Source organism: Primulina tabacum, chromosome 11 (assembly GCF_025594145.1).
Source record: "Primulina tabacum isolate GXHZ01 chromosome 11, ASM2559414v2, whole genome shotgun sequence".
NCBI lineage: Eukaryota > Viridiplantae > Streptophyta > Magnoliopsida > Lamiales > Gesneriaceae > Primulina > Primulina tabacum.
The window spans coordinates 13,905,152-13,925,740 of record NC_134560.1 but is presented as its reverse complement, the minus strand read 5'-3'; the positions used below and the strand labels follow the sequence as shown (position 1 = coordinate 13,925,740).

At 38.6% G+C, this 20,589-nt stretch overlaps 2 protein-coding genes across 2 annotated transcripts; both read left to right on the top strand.

Moving 5' to 3' along the window:
- The first annotated feature begins 27 nt into the window (after positions 1-27).
- Positions 28-597, top strand: LOC142519644 (uncharacterized). The gene has a single exon (XM_075622680.1). The coding sequence runs from the start codon at positions 28-30 to the stop codon at positions 595-597; it is 570 nt and encodes a 189-aa protein (XP_075478795.1).
- A 3,321-nt stretch (positions 598-3,918) lies between these two features.
- On the top strand, positions 3,919-7,156 carry LOC142518964 (uncharacterized). The gene is made up of 6 exons (XM_075621827.1): positions 3,919-4,590; positions 4,849-5,099; positions 5,271-5,646; positions 5,768-5,899; positions 5,984-6,159; positions 6,615-7,156. The coding sequence occupies exons 1-6, from the start codon at positions 4,045-4,047 to the stop codon at positions 6,736-6,738; spliced, it is 1,605 nt and encodes a 534-aa protein (XP_075477942.1). The 5' UTR covers positions 3,919-4,044; the 3' UTR covers positions 6,739-7,156.
- Positions 7,157-20,589: the final 13,433 nt, after the last annotated feature.

Here is a 20,589-nt window from a genome sequence, read left to right as displayed (position 1 = left end):
CAAGGAACTATGTTCGTCAGGTCAGAAATGAAGGAATTTGCTGAGGAATATGGGATCCAGTTGATTAATTCCTCACCTCATTATCCCCAATCCAACGGTCAAGCTAAAGCTTCAAACCAAGTGTTAATCAAGATGTTGAAAAAGATGATGGAGGATAACCCCCGAGATTGGCACCGGCTGCTATCGGAAACTCTATGGGCTTATCGGACATCAAAGAGAAGTGCTACTGGTCTAAGCCCTTTCACCTTGACTTATGGACATGATGCAGTATTGCCTATGGAGGTGGTGATCCTTTCTTTGAGGGTGATGAAGCAGAATGAATTGGAGCCAGAGCCCTACACGGAAGCTATGATCATGGAGCTTGAGGATTTGGATGAGCTGAGAATGCAAACGTATAATACTTTGATGTTTCAGAAATCCAAGGTGGCTAGAAGTTACAATAAACGCGTGAATAAGAAAATATTTGAGGAGGGAGACGTAGTTTGGAAGGTAATTCTACCCCTCGGATCCAAGACAGGGAATTCGGCAAATGGTTGCCCAATTGGGAGGGACCATTTAAAGTTCATAGAGTACTGGATGGAAATGCATACTGGTTAGCGAGTCTAGATGGTAAACCACACAAGAGGTGCATAAATGGGAAGTACTTAAGCATTACTACCCCAGTAGTTGGGTGGGGATATCAGACACCAAGGGTTCATGAAGCTGAATATGAAGGAGTTTGGTACAGAGTAGGCTAGATGACCACTTTGTTGGAATCTGTCATATTAACCTGTAAGAACTTTCTTGTAAATATGAGAGGAATAGGCTTTTAAGCCATTCTTTGTTGAACTTGTTTGCAAATAGTGACGGAGCATCTGTGAATAAATAAAAAGAAAATTTGTTCATTGAATCCTTTGCAGCTGATGTGTTTTTAAGAGATTAATGTTTTGTCTTGATAGCCGAATTGATGACGTGTAGAGTACGTTTATTACATATTTCGATACTTTGATGATGTTTGGAAAGTATGGATGTTAATGAGCATTGGTGATAGCGTGTTGTGAGAATCTTAAGGGAAACATGCTAGTTAGCCGTTATTTTTAAGTGATTTTTTACAAAAATTTGGGCAGAGTTTCCCCTGTAAACGTGACATCCCAGAAATACAAATATGTGTAAACACATGTGAAAAAACCCAAGCAACGGACATAACATAATTCCATCAACAAAATTTGATTTCCAGGCATTATCCAACATCCAAAATTCAACATTAAGCCAAATCATGGCAAATAAAGATCTACTACAGAGTGGTCCGAACATCGAACAAAATACCAAAATGAAATGTTAATGGTGATGCATGAGCGCTTAAGAAAGGTCAAGACGACGTAATTCTTCCCACTTGGATATGCACTCTGCCCGAGTCTGCTCCGCTGTTTACAAGGTGTGCTCCTACTGCTGGTAAGCATGCTTTGTTACACCAGATCATCACCCAAGTGCTGGATATCGGCCTTGAGCTTATCGGAGAGAACTTTCAAGGCTTCATTGTCATGCAGAAAGGCCATCATGTTGGTTTTATGCTGAGCGAGTTCGGCCTCCAATTTCTTTACCAGCTCTTCCTTGGAGTCAAAGTTCACATTCTTCTATTGGAGAGTTGCTAGAATAACCTTTCTTTTAGAGTGCATACTGTCCAACCTCTCTCTTTGTGCTTTGAAATCTCCCACTAGAATCAACGTCTCCGAATAAGTGCGGCTTGAATCCTGAAAAGTTGAAAACATTGAAAGCAGATTATTTAAGATATCATGTCGGGTGTTGCTCATCAAAAACTTATTCAGGCATATTCACAAACATCTTGAGTGCAGCATGAAATGTGATATATTCTACAATGTTTTTGTGATGAAGATTGGAAAAATGGTGAAACATACCTACCTTGAGAAGGTGTGGCTTGATGTAAATGGGATTGATGATGGCAATTTTTAGAAACTTGGATGGCATCACAAAGTCGATGTAATCGGCGGTTTCTTCGGGAAGATCGGTGGGCTCCCTCCGATGGAGATTTGGGGGAAGAAAATGAGGAAAAAAGAGATAAGGATAGGGTTCAGGGAATGCACACTCTATTGGAGGAAGAACGTGCGTTTCATCTGTCAATTTTTCTTCAAGTCTGTAGAACTATTCCTTGTAACCATATGATTCTACGTTGAGCTTTGAATAGGTAGGATAACGAATAAAGCAAAGAAATAGTCAACTTGGCCCACTGGACCGAATTGATAAAATTAGTCAAATAGCCAAAATGGGCCAAATTGACCATTGGCTCAAATTGGCTAGGGGGCAATTGTTGTGCCTAAAAAATAGTTAAAAAGCCCAACAGATGAAGCCCAATGTAGTTGCAGTTGGCCCAGCGGAAGAACGTTGCTGCCAGTTACGGCCAGTACCCAAGGTGGAAGATCGTGGGGTGATCGTGAAGAGGAGAAACTGATGTGCAGAATGTGACAAAAGGGAGGGAAGGGAATCAGAGAAAACTCTCGACAAAATTCACAAAAAATCAATAGCAAACTCTCTGCAGAATTTCTCTCATTTGGCTGTTTGTTTACTTCCATTCCCAGCAATCTTCTTCTATAGATTTTAGTATGTCCATCCACATTTTATGTAAAAACTTTGTTCGAATTTATAACAGCATAATGAACGTTGATGTCGTTTATAGATTTCTCCTTTAATTTCATTATACTCGTCATTCCGCGTTCATATTTTGGAGTCATTTCGAGGGAATTTTAACGAACGATCAAATCGAGACTCGCAACGCTTGGTAAACGGAGTCAGATCATTCACAAACTTGGCACGAACACGTGCCTGGCACGCCCCAATTTTCGAGACACAACAATAACATAACTATTTTTAAAATTATAATTATAGTAAAGTTTGAGTCAAATATGAAAAGATGTAAGAATGTTGAATCTCAACCATTTGCACTAAATAATGACAAGCAATGTTCAAAAGATATTGACTACACGATTGAATAAATATTAGAAAATACAAAAAATCTTATGAGACATTCTCACGTATCAATTTTTTGTAATAAATCTCAAACCTCATCCGGCCTACGAAAAAATATTATATTTTATGTCAACCAATGATCAACAGCCTCGTTAACTGGATCAACATCATTTTGAACCGGAACCGTGACAAAAACAACCTTAAGGCTGTCCAGTCACGGTTTACGGGTAGAAAATCTGCCGACACGGCGAGCCCAATCCTGTTGGTCGTATTATTTAAAAAAAATAAAATAGAGTGACAATTACGCAAACAATGCTTTCTGCATTGAAAGTATTAGGAATGACAATTTTGATATTTTAACAGATTGACTTCTCATTTTATACTTCTACATGTTTTGTCTCACATCGAAATTTTAGTGAAAGAGATAGATTGCAATGATATGAAATGAGAATCATATCGCTTACTTCTACATGTTAATTAATTAATTAATAATAAAAGTAAAAATAATTTAAGAAGGAAGAGTTTATACTTTTAATATTTTTAAAATAAATAAGTCGAATCTGAGCCGGAACTGAAGGTTAACCAGACTTGGACCCGAGCCTGAACCATTGGTTCCATGACCTGGACTGTAACCGGCCCGTCGATTAAGAGTTGGGATTTTCCTACCCCGGACCTATTGGCTCCAACCCGGACCCGTCGGTTCCAACGTGAACTGGAACCAAACTCAGTTCGTAGTCAGGTCTTCTCAAATTTATTGAACCAAAATTTCCAAACGTCGATCCGGAGAGAACTCAAAATTTATTAGATAATTTACCTGCCCGATTTCAATAACATATAATCAAAGGAATACATTTATAGGTAATATAAATAGTGAGTTAAATTAATTTGATCCCTTAATTAGATACCAAGTTCGTTACATAATCGTTTTGAATTAAAAGCCCATGATAAATTTTTTTTATTGCAAAAGAACCCTTTCCATTCCCGCCACATATAAAATTCCTTTCCAAAACCCTAGCCACCTCACATGCTAAAGCCCTCGTCCACCCCAAGAAATCCGAATCCCAGAAAATTTCTGCGGCGGTAATGGATCCTCAAGAAGTGAAATCGAACCTCGTACTGATACTGGACTTCGGCTCGCAGTACACCCACCTCATCACCCGGAGGATTAGGGCTTTGAACGTCTTCTCCCTCTGTATCAACGGCACTTCCTCCTTGAAATCAATCACAGACCTGAACCCACGAGTGATCATTTTATCAGGTGGTCCCCACAGCGTTCACGCTCCCAACGCGCCGTGTTTCCCGCCGGGGTTTATTGAGTACGTGGAGTCTAACAAGGTTCATGTTTTGGGCATATGCTATGGGCTGCAATTGATTGTGCAGCAATTGGGGGGTGTGGTGAGGGTTGGGGATAAGCAGGAGTATGGGAGGATGGAGATTGAAGTGGAGAAGGTGGGTGGGTTGTTTGGGAATAAAAAGGAAGGGGATAGGCAGAGTGTGTGGATGAGTCATGGGGATGAAGCGGTGAAGTTGCCGGAGGGGTTTGAGGTTGTGGCGAGGAGCAAACAGGGGGCTGTGGCAGGGGTGGAGAATGTGGACAGAAGGTTTTATGGGTTGCAGTATCATCCTGAGGTATGATAGTTCTCGTTTATGTGGAACTAGATGGATGCTTATGGCAAAAAGGTTTTTATGCGTAAAGGCGGCAGCTTTTTTAGTAATTGTGGGTGAAGGGGCAGCTTTTTAAGTAATTGTGGATAAAGATGGCAGCTTTTTTAGTACTTTTTATATTAATGAGTAGGTTTGTGTGTGTGTGGCATGTTTAGGCCTTTTTGTTTTGCTCATTTGTTTGTCTGTATGACCGTTCTTGATCACATATTGAATCTTTTGTAGGTAACGCATTCTCCAGAAGGAATGGAAACTTTGAAATACTTCCTCTTTGATGTATGCGGAGTAACTGCTGGCTGGAAGATGGAAGATGTTCTGGATGAAGAATTAAAAATTATCAAGGACACTGTTGGAGCTGAAGATCATGTCATCTGTGCATTATCTGGTGGTGTGGATTCTACGGTAGCAGCTACTCTTGTTCACAAGGCAATTGGAGACAGGCTTCATTGTGTTTTTGTTGACAATGGTTTGTTAAGGTTGAATAAAATTCATCAAGTTTTACTTATTTCATGTTTTTTCTTAAAAAAATACTCGAAGTTTTACTAGAAGTTGGATTCGAAAATATACCTGCTCACAAATGAAGTCGGTGCTGTTTTCTTTGTATTTGTCCTCTTTTATTATTATGTGATATAATATTCATATGCTAGGTGGAAGGAGAGAGAAAGAGTGATGGAGACCTTCCAAAGGGATCTTCACTTACCCATCACTTGTATTGATGCCACTGAGCAATTTCTCAGCAAGCTAGAAGGTGTTACTGAACCTGAAAAGAAAAGGAAAATTATTGGAAGTGAATTCATCAGCACCTTTGATGCATTTGCCCATGATTTAGAGCAAAAATTAGGAAAGAAACCTGCTTATTTGGTTCAAGGAACCTTGTATCCAGATGTGATTGAATCGTGCCCGCCCCCCGGAAGTGGAAGGACCCACTCCCACACCATCAAAAGCCATCATAATGTTGGAGGACTCCCTAAGGACATGAAATTGAAGCTAATAGAACCGCTTAAACTTTTGTTCAAGGATGAGGTATATGGTTTAAATTTCCACCGTCCACGTAGTTGTGTGAAATTTATCTCTTACTCATCTTTGTTTTTCCTCAACATCTGCTAAGCTGTTGCTTTCATACAATACTGTGAGTGCTTGTTAGGTTCGTAAGTTAGGAAAGATAATGGGGGTACCTGAAGCCTTCTTGAAGCGTCACCCATTCCCTGGACCTGGCCTTGCAGTACGAGTCCCTGGTGACGTTACTTTAGAGAATCGGTTGGATATCCTTCGCAAGGTATATAAAGCTCATGTCTAGCATAGTGTTTGTGGTGCTTGAATGATCTATTTAGTATGTTATTCTATGAATGATCTGTATCAGGCCGATGAAATTTTCATCCAAGCCATCAGAGATGCTGGGATTTACGACTCCATATGGCAAGCATTTGCTGTGTTCATGCCAGTATTAACTGTTGGAGTTCAAGGGGATCAAAGAACCCATAGCTACGCCATTACACTTAGAGCGGTCACAAGCCAAGATGGAATGACCGCAGATTGGTATTACATTGCTTCTAAACCTGGTTTACTACATCCATTAGCATTTGGCTTGCTAACATTACTCGGTCCTGTTTCGGTCCTGTTTCGGTCCTTGATGTTGTCTTTCGAAGTTTGATTTAAGATTTTTCAATTTTTTGTATTACTTTTCATTCTGCAGCGAATTTTTTAACAGTTGCGTCCCTGCCATCCCAGGGCTCTCATTTTTATTTCTTGATTAAGAATTATTGCATTTTACGTTAGATGTATTATTCATGAACTGAACAGAGTGTACTTGTCTAAAAGAAGATGGAAAAGCAACTGAAATGAGTGAAAACGGTGGAAACGAATTATTGACTGAATCAGCGAGGATCGTAAAACTTGAGCGTCATTAGTCCCACCACAAGTGGTCATGGTGTTGGATCTGATTTGAAAGCCTTAGGTGGTCACTAATGACTTACCCTATGTTCCACGTGCAGGTACTACTTTGATCACAAGTTTCTTATTGATCTTTCCACTAGGATTTGCAACGAAGTCCCTGGAGTAAACAGAGTTCTTCTCGACATCACATCGAAGCCTCCTTCAACTATCGAGTGGGAATGAGTTGGTATCGACTATCAAGATGGCTGGCTGCCTTTGCGTAAATCCAAGTATTATCCATACATAAACTTAATTGTGGCTAATATTCAAGAGATACATCAAGTCCTAGGAAATGAAAATCACTAAACCAAGAAGAGACGTCAACAAAATCATTTTCCGCCTGTAACATACTTAATTTTGCATTTATTTCCCAATTTGTTGGTGAAAGGTCAATTTGTCTAGCCATCGTGCTTGAGTGAATACTTTTCCATGTCAAATCTTTTGATATATTTTAGCATCACAGGATTTATTAAGCTAAACCATTTGTTTCAGCGCAACATGGTAATGTTATGAATCTGTAGACGGTGTAGTATTAATAGTTTCATTTTTACTATTTTTGTAGCATTATAATTCTTCAGGATGGAAATTACACTCTTGTATTTGTGTTACATTTTCAAGAAATTTCAGATCTGGGGATTATTTTTATACCTAGAATGTAAAAATCATATTCGAATTGAGTTCATTGTCTTTTCGAATGTTCATGTATAATTGAGTTTATCTATTCAAATCTATTTCCACGTGAATTTGAATGATATTAAAATAAGAAATAATGTAATCTTAAAGGGCTCGTTTTGACCATGAACACATGTTTAGTTCTGTAAGAGGATCTAAAATTGAGCAGCACAATTCCTTCGAAATGGTTAGGGATCTCTTGTAACGCACCGTACTTTGTACTATTTAAAATTTGGGGAAAAATAAAAATTTTCTTAAATAAATAATAAACTTTCAAATTGCGATAAAAATAATCTGCTTGTCTAAAATATTTGAAATAAAACAACTACAATCAAAGTTTGCAAAATCACTTGTTTATAATGCTTTACCGGGGTGGAGAGGTCCTTAGCCACGTTCGCCGTCTTTCAAACCCGTCCATAATTGGTCACAAGAGATTTAGCATACCTCAAAAATATAAACATTTTCTTTTGCACGTCGAACATACTTACATGGCGTTGAGAGATTCGTTGGATCTCGCTTGGGCTACTGCTGCACATACTTACTCAATTTCAAGCACTTAATTTTTCATAACTTAGACGTAATAGTCGTGCTCACCCCCGAAATAACAATTGTCTTATGACGTTCAAAATCACTCGGGACTTGACCTCGTTTAATCATCGTACTAAACCATGACATCGAACCCCGAAACAATCTCTATATGAAGTGTGCACATTTCTTAAAACATGGAAGACATTGACATAAAAGAGTGGTTTAAAAATCATGGACAAGTGCCTAGGCGCTAGGCATTGCTGCGCCACGGCGCTAGCAGTGCCGCACCACTAGCGCTGCGGCGCCACAAGGGCAGCGCCGCGGAGCTAGTCTTGCGCAGAACGGGCGCTGCGGCGCTCCCTGCCGAGCGTTGCTACGCTAACCCCGCGCACAACCAACACAATGAACGCATTTTGATGAAATTTCTATGCCACGCCCAACGACTCGAATCGATGCAACGCGACTCATCCTAGGATGCTATGGCAATGATTCAAGCTCACACAAATGCCTCAAAACAACGTCGCACAACATACAACGTAATACAACCCATAAACACGAATTTTTTGCCACCAAATGCCTCCTACGACTTCTAATACAACCAAGTGCCTAACGACATGCAACGAAGCACCAAAAATTGCCCAAACGCTACACTCAACATGTCTAGACGCAGCAGTGATCAACCGGCGATTTTCAGCCAAGCCTGCAACAAACAATTCTCAAGAATACGTAAAGAACACATTTTCATAACTTCGCAGTTTGAGCAGTCCCACGAAAATGATCATAACTCACTCGTTTCTTGTCCAAAAATTACGAATTTACCGTCAAATTGAAGCCATAAAAAATTAATACGTTTTATATGTTGAAAGTTTCCCAAAAAATCAACAGAAAATTTACAGTAATCAAAATGACAACAAACTCGGTTTTTGAGATCTAAAAATCGTTTCAAAATCAATCCAATCATTTTTGCTCAAATTTTGCATAACATACATGGATTCTTGTACACAATAAACATCAAAACATATAATATGACAAGATCGATGCAAAAACGAAAGAATATACATGCCTTTGATCCTTAAAACTCACGACACGCCGAATAACAAAACAACGAGATGCCAGGGCCGATCGGAGACGACTTGTGGCACGTTTTCTTGAAGAAAAATGGACGAGGGATTGCTGGAAAATTGAAGAGGTAGGGGGCTGTTGCTGCTTACTCTTAGAACCCTAAGTTTTACTCTAAAAAAATTGAAAAACACAAGAAATGTGTGTGTGTGTGTGTGTGTGTGTATTGTGTGTGTGTGCAGAAGTGTGTGTTTCAAGTGTTAACGTGTGTGTGTTATAATTAAGGGTAATTAAGGGCTAATTGGGTTAATTAAATAAATAATAACCAATTACATGATAGTTAGAATGCTAATACCCCAAATTTAATGAGATACACAAGTCTCAAATTTTCAAAGTTCAAAAATCCCCAACTAAACAAATTTCCCAATAAGTTAAATTAGGCTTTAAAAAAATGCCAAAACTTCATTAATCATTTAAAATAACTATTTTCTTGACTTGAAATAAAATACCACATTTTACAAATCATCCAAATCGTCGGGTCTCTTTTCCTCGATCCCGCATCGAATATTCGCCTGCAATATATAACTCAAGAAAACATTTTAACGTGCATCAAATAAACATATAATAGTTTAAAATAATTCAAATCATTAATCGTGCATTGCTAAAATCATTTTAAAATTAGATAAATAATTTATCAATTCAAATAAATGCATGAGTTTTACGTATACTGATTTTGGGCTCTACAATTCCTCCCCCAATTAAATAAATTTCGTCCTCAAAATTAAATCTTACCAAACAATTCCGGGTAGCGGCTTCTCATACATGCTTCGGCCTCGCAAGTGGCCTCCTTCACCGATTGATTCAGCCATTGGACTTTGACCAACTTGGTCACTTTGTTCTGAAGTCTCCGCTCCTGTCTGTCTAGAATTCGGACAGGTCTTTCCTCAATGACAGATCCGGAGTAAGCTGCAACGGCTCATAGCTCAAAACATGCAAATGATTTTCTGTATAATTCCTCAGTATTGAGACGTGAAATACATTGTGTACTCCAACCAAATTCAGCGGTATGGCTACATGATAAGCTAGTGTCCCAACTCTGTCAAGAATTTCGAACGGTCCAATGAATCTCGGACTCAACTTGCTTCTCTTCCCAAACCTCATAACACCCTTCATAGGTGCTATCTTCACGAATATGTGACCTCCTACGGAAAATTCGAGATCTCTCCTTCTCTTGTCAGCATAACTCTTTTGATGACTCTAGGCGGTCTTCATCCTGTCTCGGATCTTGACCACCACATCTGCAGTCTGCTGAACGATCTCTGGACCAAGTTCTGATCTCTCACCGACTTCATCCCAATGAATCGGCGATCTGCACTTCTTTCCATACAGTGCTTCGTAGGGAGCCATATCTATATGTGATTGGAAACTGTTGTTGTAGATAAACTCAACTAGAGATAGCTTCGATTCCGAATTCCCATGAAAATCGATCACACAAGCTCGCAGCAAATCTTCCAATATCTGAATCACTCGCCGTACAGAATAGCAACTTCGTCCCCATGGCTGCATATAAACTCTTCCAAGAGGACGATGTGAATCTCGGGTCCCTGTCAACACAATAGAAACTTGGATCCCGTGCAATCTGACTATCTCCTGGATATAGAGTTCTGCATATTGAGTTATGGAGAAAGTCATCTTCACCGGTAAAAAATGTGCTGATTTAGTAAGTCGATCCACTATAACCCAAATTACATTGGATCTTTTGACTGACCTCGGCAACCCAACAACGAAATCCATGGTGATATTCTCCCATTTACACTCGGGGATAGGGAGCGGCTTAAGCATTCCTGCTGGCCTCTGATGCTTTGCTTTCACTTGCTGACAAGTGAGACATTCAGACACAAATCGACGGATGTCCTGCTTCATACCTGGCCACCAATGCAGTATTTGCAAGTCCTTATACATCTTGGTACCTCCAGGATGGAATGGAATACGGAGATTTATGTGCCTCTGACAAGATATCTTCTCTGATCGAATGAACATTAGGCACCCACATCCTTTCTTTGTATCTCACAATACCATCAGACACTGTGTAGAGTACACTGCCCTTGGCTTCATCCTTCAGTCCCCATTTCTGTAACTGCTTATCCGATGGCTGACATCTGCGGATTCGGTCTAGCAAAGAAGACCGGACTGTCAAACTAGACAATTTGGGAGCTCTGCTCTTAGGATAAATTTCTCGGCCAAAATTCTGAATCTCTGACTGAAGAGATCTCCGAGCCGATAGCTGTGCTACGACTGCTACTTTCCTGCTCAAAGCATCTGCCACAACATTAGCTTTCCCTGGGTGATAGCTAATTTCACAATCGTAGTTTTTACCAACTCCAACCACCGTCTTTGTCACACCCTTACTCTATACTTGACATGATTAATGATATTTATACTTGTAATCAAAATAGGGTTTGAATGATATACCTATATTATGAAGTAATTTCAAATGAGGGGCATCAATTTGACGATTTATAAAATTTTAGGCATGATTTCCCTATATTTTGTAAAAGTCAAAAAATAAACTCAAGCAACAACATCAAGCATATTTTCAACCATACACCATGTTGTTATACATATACATATTCTCATATACAAGCATACTTTGTATCATCATAAACATCGTAAAACTTGTTCAAACCCTGACATATTTTAGTACAATACATATGCGGAAGCTATACAATAATAAGTCCCGGTTCTTGTCGAGGTGAGGCACGTCACAAGCATCCATTGGCAAACCGGCATCCTACGTCTCTTCACTACCTGATCCTGTAATACATGAGCTACACAAAGTTTATAAAACTCAATAAGTTGGCACTTGTACGTATCAATATGCGTCGAAGGAACATACATATCAAGTCGTGACACAATGAATCTTTAAACCATGTCATATCATAGCATATATTCATGTTCATTTTTGTACTTGAGCCTCATTAGTTGACATGTACTACCGTGCTTGCTTTATTATATATCTACTATTGTGTTAGACGTTAGGGAGCAACCTTTGGCAACCCCACGCCCCATGAACATATATTGGCCAATAGGTTTGGTAGACTTAAAACCACCCATGATGTCAACAAGCTCTATATCATGTAAAAATCAGTCATTTTCCTTTCATGTTCATGTTCATGTTCATAAAATAGCATCCATCATCAATATTCATGAGTTTCTTTCATATTTAATACATAACAACGGAATATGGTGCTAGGTTTTCATCAATAAGATACTAACAATGTACATATAACAATAATCAATGGGAAGTATTTGAAATCATAATATTAATCATGTATTACTTCAAGAACATGCCAACTTACAGTCCAAGCGTACGAATACAGGTTTGAGATGATGTTTTTCACTTCTATACTGTCAAATACATCAATAAACCAATTACTATGTATATACTAGGTGAAAATCATTCATTTATTGTCCTCTACATGTAGAAGAACTAAAAGAGAAGAAAAATTACACCCTTAGGAAGTTCTTGGGATGGATAACTTAATTCTAACTTCAAAATGATGAAAGGAATGAAGAAGGAAGCTTTTGGTAGGAAGAAATCTTGTTTTGCTTCGTGTTCTTGCTGTAAATGAAGGTAAGAATGGTAGGAATGTTTGAAAAAGTCGATACTTATCTTTTTATACATGAGGCGGCGCACGGGCGGACGTCTTTTACCGTCCAGGCGAGGAACTCTCGGCCCTAAACATTTTAATTTTTGTGCAGGTCTGCACGGGCGGACATTCACATCGGCCCGGGCGCGCAAATTTTGGCTCTTCACACTGTTACATCAAAAATTGCTCCAAAAACGTTTCTTCCTTTCATAATCTGAAAAAGTGGTAAACATAAAAGTTGTAGCCCTATGCCTTGGCTTGAATCTCCAACTGGTTTCATGTCATTTGGAGGTCTGAGTAAAAAGTTATGCTTATTCTCCCAACATGTATCAGTGAAGGAATGATGATATACACGACACACTTCGGGACGCTTTTGGCTTGTCTTCCACAATGATTTGGACAAAACACAAAACATCAAAGTTGTAGCATTATATCTTAGCTTTCTAATGGTTATGGCCTCACATAATTTGGATGCATATTCTAATCATTATGCTAAAACCCTTAAAACCCTTAAAACTGCCATATTTTAATCTCATTTCCTACCAATTTCATTACACTACTTCTATCTATACATCTTACTATCACTATTTAGACACATATTCATTCTCAATACACCATGAAAAATCTAGAAATCATATTCAATCTCAATATCGACACCTCAATCAACATATAAAACATAATGAACTAAATAACTACATATTAAATGACATAAACGCATTATTATCATTTGTACGAGTAACCGGGTATTACAATTCTCCCCTCCTTCAAAGAATTTTGTCCTCGAAATTTTACATACCATATAGTTCAGGATATCTCTGTTGAATCTCGTATTCTCACTCCCAAGTTGCTTCTTAAATTGCATGATTGCGCCATAACAGTTTTACCAAGGGTATTTCCTTGCCTTGTAACACTTTTGATTTCCTATCGAGGATTTCGACTGGTCGTTCTTCATACGAGAGATTCGATGCAAGCTCCAATGGTTCGTATTGAAGAACGTGAGAAGGATTGACCAAATATTTCCGTAGCAAGGAAACATGAAAAACGTTATGCACATTTGATAAGTTCGGTGGTAAAGCAACTCGATAGGCTCTGTCTTCTATTTTATCCAAGATTTCAAATGGACCGATATATCTTGGACTTAATTTTCTCTTCTTGCCGAAACGCAAAATGCCCTTCAATGGTGATATCTTTACAAATACATGGTCACCGACTTGAAATTCTAATTGACGACGTCGCACATCAGCGTAATTTTTTTGTCGGCTCTGGGCAGTGTGCATTCTTTCTCTGATCTTGGTTACCAATTCGGCTGTCTGTTGTACCAATTCAGGACCTAATAATTTTCTTTCTCCTACTTCATCCCAATGTGCTGTAGAGAGACATTTTCTACCATATAATGCAGTATACGGTGTCATTCCAATGCTTGACTGATAGCTATTGTTATATGTAAACTCAGGTAACGGTAGTTTACTGTCCCAACTACTTGGAAAGTCAATAGTACAAGCCCTCAACATATCTTCTAAGATCTGATTCACTCGTTCTGATTGTCCATCAGTTTGAGGATGGAACGTCGTACTAAATGACAATCGAGTTCCCATAGCATGATGTAAACTCTTCCAAAATGCAGACGTAAATTTGGGATCTCTATTAGATATAATGGACACTGGGATGCCATGAAGTCTCACTATCTCTTTGATGTATTCTTCAGCATATTGATTCATCGTGTATGTGGTCTTCACCGGAAGAAAGTGAGCTAATTTCGTAAGTCGATCCACAATAACCCATATAGCATTGAATCCTTTTTGTGTTCTTGGCAAACCAAGGATGAAATCCATAGTGATATGTTCCCATTTCCATTCAGGAATAGGCAATGGTTTCAGGAGTCCTGCTGGTCTTTGATGTTCAGTCTTGACCTGTTGACAAGTTAGACATTGTGCAACAAATTGTGCAATGTCCTTTTTCATACCTGACCACCAGAATAATGGTTTCAAATCTTTGTACATTTTTGTGCCTCCAAGATGGATCGAATAGGGTGTAGCATGAGAATCAATAAGGATGTAGCATGAGAATCAATAAGAATGTCATTTCTGATCTTCCCTTGCTTTGGTACACACAATCTACCCCGATATGTCCATATTCCTTCTCCATTCAATTCAAAGTTCAAATTTCCTTTTTCTTCATCTCGCTGCCTCAGTTGTTGTAATTCATTGTCTACACTTTGTTCGGCCTTGATTCTATCTGCAAGTGTTGGTCGAACCATGAGAGATGATAAATGGATTGCAGCTCCCTTTGGCATAACATCAATCTTCAAATTCTGTAAATCCCATAAGATTTGTTCTTGTACTTGCATTGCAGTAATAGAACTGGACTTTTGACTTAACGGTGCTGACGTCAATTTTATTTTTAACTCTTGGAAACTATGCTCACATGCTTTGTTCCATGTAAATCTCACATTCTTTCGTGTTAAAGCAGTCAAAGGCAATGCTATCTTGGAAAATCCCGCTATAAAACGACGGTAATAACCAGCTAATCCGAGAAAACTGTGTACCTCAGTAACAGTAGTTGGTCATAGCCAGTTATTAACAGCTTCAATCTTACTTAGATCCACAGATATGCCTTCTTTTGATATGATATGTCCCAAGAATGCTACTTGTTCAAGCCAAAATTCGCATTTCTTCCATTTAGCATATAAATGTTTATCTTTCAAAGTCTGCAAAACTAGTTTCAGATGTTCTCGATGCTCCTCTACAGTTCGTGAGTAGATGAGAATATCATCTATAAGCACAATCACGAACTTGTCTAAAAATGGCTTGAAAATTCTGTTCATTAAATCCATAAAAGCTGCTGGTGCATTTGTTAGTCCAAATGGCATTACAAGAAATTCATAATGCACATATCTCGTTCGGAAAGCAGTCTTTGAGATATCATCGGATTTCACTTTTAGTTGATGATAGCCTGATCGTAAATCAATCTTCGAAAAGATGGCAGCTCCTTGTAATTGATCAAACAAATCATCAATTCTGGGGATTGAATATTTATTTTTGATTGTCACTTTGTTCAACTCCCTATAATCAATACATAGACGAAGGGTACCGTCTTTTTTCTTCACAAATAAAACAGGTGCACCCCACGGTGAAAAGCTCGGTCTAATAAATCCTTTATCAAGTAACTCCTGTAATTGTTCTTTCAATTCTTTCATTTTGTAGGAGCTAATCGATAAGGAGCTTTTGAGATTGGATGAATTCCCGTCACAACATCAATCACAAATTCGATCTCTCTATATCGGGATAAGCCTGTTACATCATCAAGAAATACCTCTGGAAATTCACAAACAACATCTGTATCTTTTAATTCACGAACATGTGGGTCAATAGTTACAACAGATCCTAAATATTCTTGACACCCCTTCTGTAGTAATTTACATGCCTTCATACAAGAAAATATTCGAAGAGGTAAGGATATACCTGCACTTGCTACTGTGAATGGTTCAGCTCCTATTGGCGTAAATTTGATCATTTTCATGCCACAATCAATAGTAACTCTATACTTCGAGAGCCAATCCATTCCCAATATCACATCAAAATCGGTCATATTCAGAACTATCAAGTCAGCATACATCTGATGGCCTTGGACATATATTGGACACCCTCACACAATCTGATCTGTTTGTAATTCTTGGCCGGAAGGTAAGGCTATGACGAGTTGTGTCTCTGTTGTACTTGCTGTAATGCCCAGTCTCCTTACAAACGATTCCGAAATAAAAGAATGCGTGGCTCCTGAATCTAGTAAAACAATAGCAGTAATACCAGAAATCAAGAACATACCAGTGATCATCGATGTATCCGCATCCACTTCCTCTTTAGTCATGGAGAAAAGGCATCCTTGTACTTTCTCAGAACTCCCTGGACAATTCCTGGCGAGATGCCCTGGCTTTTTGCAACGATAACAAACATTGAAACCTTGCATACATTCCCCGCCATGAAGTTTTCCACATTTGGGACAAGGTGGGTCTGTCTTGTTCTTTACGTGGAGGGGGACCCTTGCCATGTGGTTCCTATGGTCGAGTACCTCTGCTATAGGTCTTTTTGCCTTGTCCTATACCTTGGATTTTTTGAAAGTACTGCTGCCTTCGCTGTTGCCTGTCTCTGTCAATGTCTTGTTCATCCTGTTCTGCCATAAGTGCTCTTTCCACTATCTCCCCATATGTAGCAACTTTCGACATCCGTACATCTCATTTAATTTCAGAGCGAAGTCCTCGCATGAAGTCTTCGCCCTTACTTGTGTCATCCTGTGCAATATATGGTACATATTGGACTCCATTCTCGAATTGTTGTATGTAATCAGTCATTGACATGGTTTCTTGTTTCAGGTTAAGGAAATCACTGGCTTTCTTGGCTCGTACATCCTTACTGAAATATTTGTTGTAAAACACGGTTTTGAAAGTTTCCCATGTCAATGGTATCGCAGGTAATGCCACCCTTGCACTCTCCTACCATATTCTTGCATGCTTTGTTAATAAAAAGATGGCACAAGTTACTTTGTCATCATCTTCCATATGAAGGTACGAGAAGATGGACTCCAATGATTTAATACATTCTTCTGCTACTGCCGGATCAGTGCTTCCCATGAATTCAGGAGGATTCAGACGTCGAAAACGATCATATACCTCTGTCTGAACATTCACATGTCTGTGTACTATGGCTTGTGCTTGTGCCTGCTCATGAGTAGTCCGTTTCATTTCTAGTAATTGCTGTATCTGCTCCCCATGAACTTTCGCTTGTTGTTGGACCAGCTGAGCAAAATCATCTATAGGTCGTGGCGCACTGCCCTCACCTTCGACTGCTGGGGCCTTGCCCTTAGATGACTCTCCTTCATGTACCTTACGTTTAGGTGGCATCGTATTTTATCTTAACCTACATATAGGTCATGAGAAACACATAACTTAGCATAAACTATGGGATACAAAGATACTTACTTGCCGAGTTCCCCATGTCTGGATGAAGTGCAGTGTCTTCCCTGTCGAAGAACCGTGGTCTCTGATACCACTCTAAAGTGTCAGACCCTTACTCTATACTTAACATGATTAATGATATTTATACTTCTAATCAAAATAGGGTTTGAATGATATACCTATATTATGAAGTAATTTCAAATGAGGGGCATCAATTTGACGGTTTATAAAATTTTTGGCATGATGTCCCTATATTTTGTAAAAGCCAAAAACGCAACTCAAGCAACAACATCAAGCATATTTTCATACACAACCATACACCATATTATTATACATATACATATTCTCATATACAAGCATACTTTGTATCATCATAAACATCGTAAAACTTGTTCAAACCCTGACATATTTTAGTACAATACATAAGCAGAAGCTATACAATAATAAGTCTCGGTTCTTGTCGAGGTGAGGCACGTCACAAGCATCCATTGGTGAACCGGCATCCTACGTCTCTTCATTACCTAATCCTGTAATACATGAGCTACGTGAGTTTATAAAACTCAATAAGTTGGCACTTGTACGTATCAATATGCGTCGAAAGAACATACATATCAAGTTGTGGAAACAATGAATCCTTAAACCATGTCATATTATAGCATATATGCATGTTCATTTTTGTACTTGAGCCTCATTAGTTGACCTGTACTACCGTTCTTGCTTTATTATGTAGCTACTACTATGTTGGACGTCAGGGAGCAACCTTTGGCAACCCCAAGCCCCATGAACATATATTGGCCAATAGGTTTTGTGGACTTAAAACCACCCATGATGTCAACAAGCTCTATATCATGTAAAAATCAGTCATTTTCCTTTCATGTTCATGTTCATGTTCATAACATAGCACCCATCATCAATATTCATGAGTTTCTTTCATATTTAATACATAACAATAGAATATGGTGCTAGGTTTTCATCAATAAGATACTAACAATGTACATATAACAATAATCAATGGGAAGTATTTGAAATCATAATATTACTCATGTATTACTTCAAAAACATGCCAACTTACAGTCCAAGCGTACGAATACTGGTTTGAGACGATTTTTTTCACTTCTATACTGTCAATTACATCAATAAACCAATTACTATGTATATACTAGGTGAAAATCATTCCTTTATTGTCCTCTACATGTAGAACAACTAAAAGAGAAGAAAACTTACACCCTTAAGAAGTTCTTGTGATGGAAAACTTAATTCTAACTTCAAAATGATGAAAGTAATGAAGAAGGAAGCTTTTGGTAGGAAGAAATCTTGTTTTGATTCGTGTTCTTGCTATAAATTAAGGTAAGAATGGTATGAATGCTTGAAAAAGTCGATACTTATCTTTTTATACATGAGGTGGCGCCCATGTGGATGTCTTTTACATCCCGAGCGAGGAACTCTCGGCCCTAAACATTTTAATTTTTGTGTAGGTCCGCCCGGGCGGACATTCACATCGGCCCGGGCGTGTAACTTTCGGCTCTGCACACTTTTTCATAAAAAATTGCTCCAAAAACGTTTCTTCCTTTCATAATCTGAAAAAGTAGTAGACATGAAAGTTGTATCCCTATGTCTTGGCTTGAATCTCCAACTGGCTTCATGTCATTTAGAGGTCTGAGTAAAACGTTATGCCTATTCTCCCAACATATATAAGTGAAGGAATTACGATATACACAACACACGTCGGGGCACTTTTGGCTTGTCTTCCACAATGATTTGGACAAAACACAAAACATGAAAGTTGTAGCATTACATCTTATCTTTCTAATGGTTATAGCCTCACATAATTTGGATGCATATTCTAATCATTATGCTAAAACCCTTAAAAACTGCCATATTTTCATCTCATTTCTACCAATTCCATTACACTACTTTTACCTACACATCTTACTATCACTATTTAGACACATATTCATTCTCAATAAACCATGGAAAATCTAGAAATCATATTCAATCTCAATATCGATATCTTAATCAACATGTAAAACATAATGAACTAAATAACTACATATTAAATGACATAAATGCATTATTATCATTTGTACGAGTAACCAGACATTACAATCTTTGTCTCATATTAAGCTCTTTCTGCGTGCAGAAGTACTTGAGATTCTTGTGATCAGTGAATATCTAGCTTTTCTCGCCGTACAAACAATGTCTTCATATCTTCAATGCGAAGACAACGACAGCTAACTCGAGATCATGAGTCGGTTAGTTCTTCTCATGCACCTTTAACTGTCTGGAGGCATAACTTATAACACTCCATGCTGCATCAATACTGCACCTAAACCGAGCTTGGAAGCATCGGTGTATAGCACAAATTTGTCTGGCCCTGATGGCATGGCTAAAACTGGCGTTGTGATAAGAGCTTGCTTCAGAGTATCGAAGCTCTTCTGACAATCTTCACTCCAAACAAATTTAGCATTTTTCTTGGTCAGTGAAGTGAGTGGCACTGCAATCGAGGAAAACCCCTGAATAAATTTCTTGTAGTAGCTTGCCAAGCCTAGAAAACTGCGGAATCTCTGACGCATTCTTCGTCTCAACCCATTCTTTAACTGCTGCCACCTTAGCTGGATCCACCTCAATGCCACTGCTAGATATTATATGACCCAAAAATGCTACTTTCTCCAACCAGAATTAACATTTACTGAATTTTGCAAACAAATTGCGACACTGCAAAACCTGCAAAACTGTACCCAAGTGCTAACTGTGTTCCTTATGGCTCTTCGCGTATATAAGAATGTCGTCGATGAATATTATGACGAACTGATCTAGGTAGGGCTGAAATACTCGATTCATCAAGTCCATAAAAATTGTTGGAGAATTCTTCATTCCAAATGGCATTACTAAGAACTCGTAGTGCTCATATCTGATTTTGAAGGCTGTCTTATGAACATCTGTGTCTTTTACCTTCAGTTGATGATACCTAGATTGCAGGTCTATCTTAGAGAATACTGTAGCTCCCTGCAACCGATCGAACAAGTCCTCGATCCTTGGTAGTGGGTATTTATTCTTGATTTTTACCTTGTTAAGTTCTCGGTGATCGATACACAACCTCATGCTCCATCTTTCTTCTTTATAAATAGCACTGGTGCGCCCCATGGTAAGAAACTAGGGCGGATGAGTTCTTTGTCT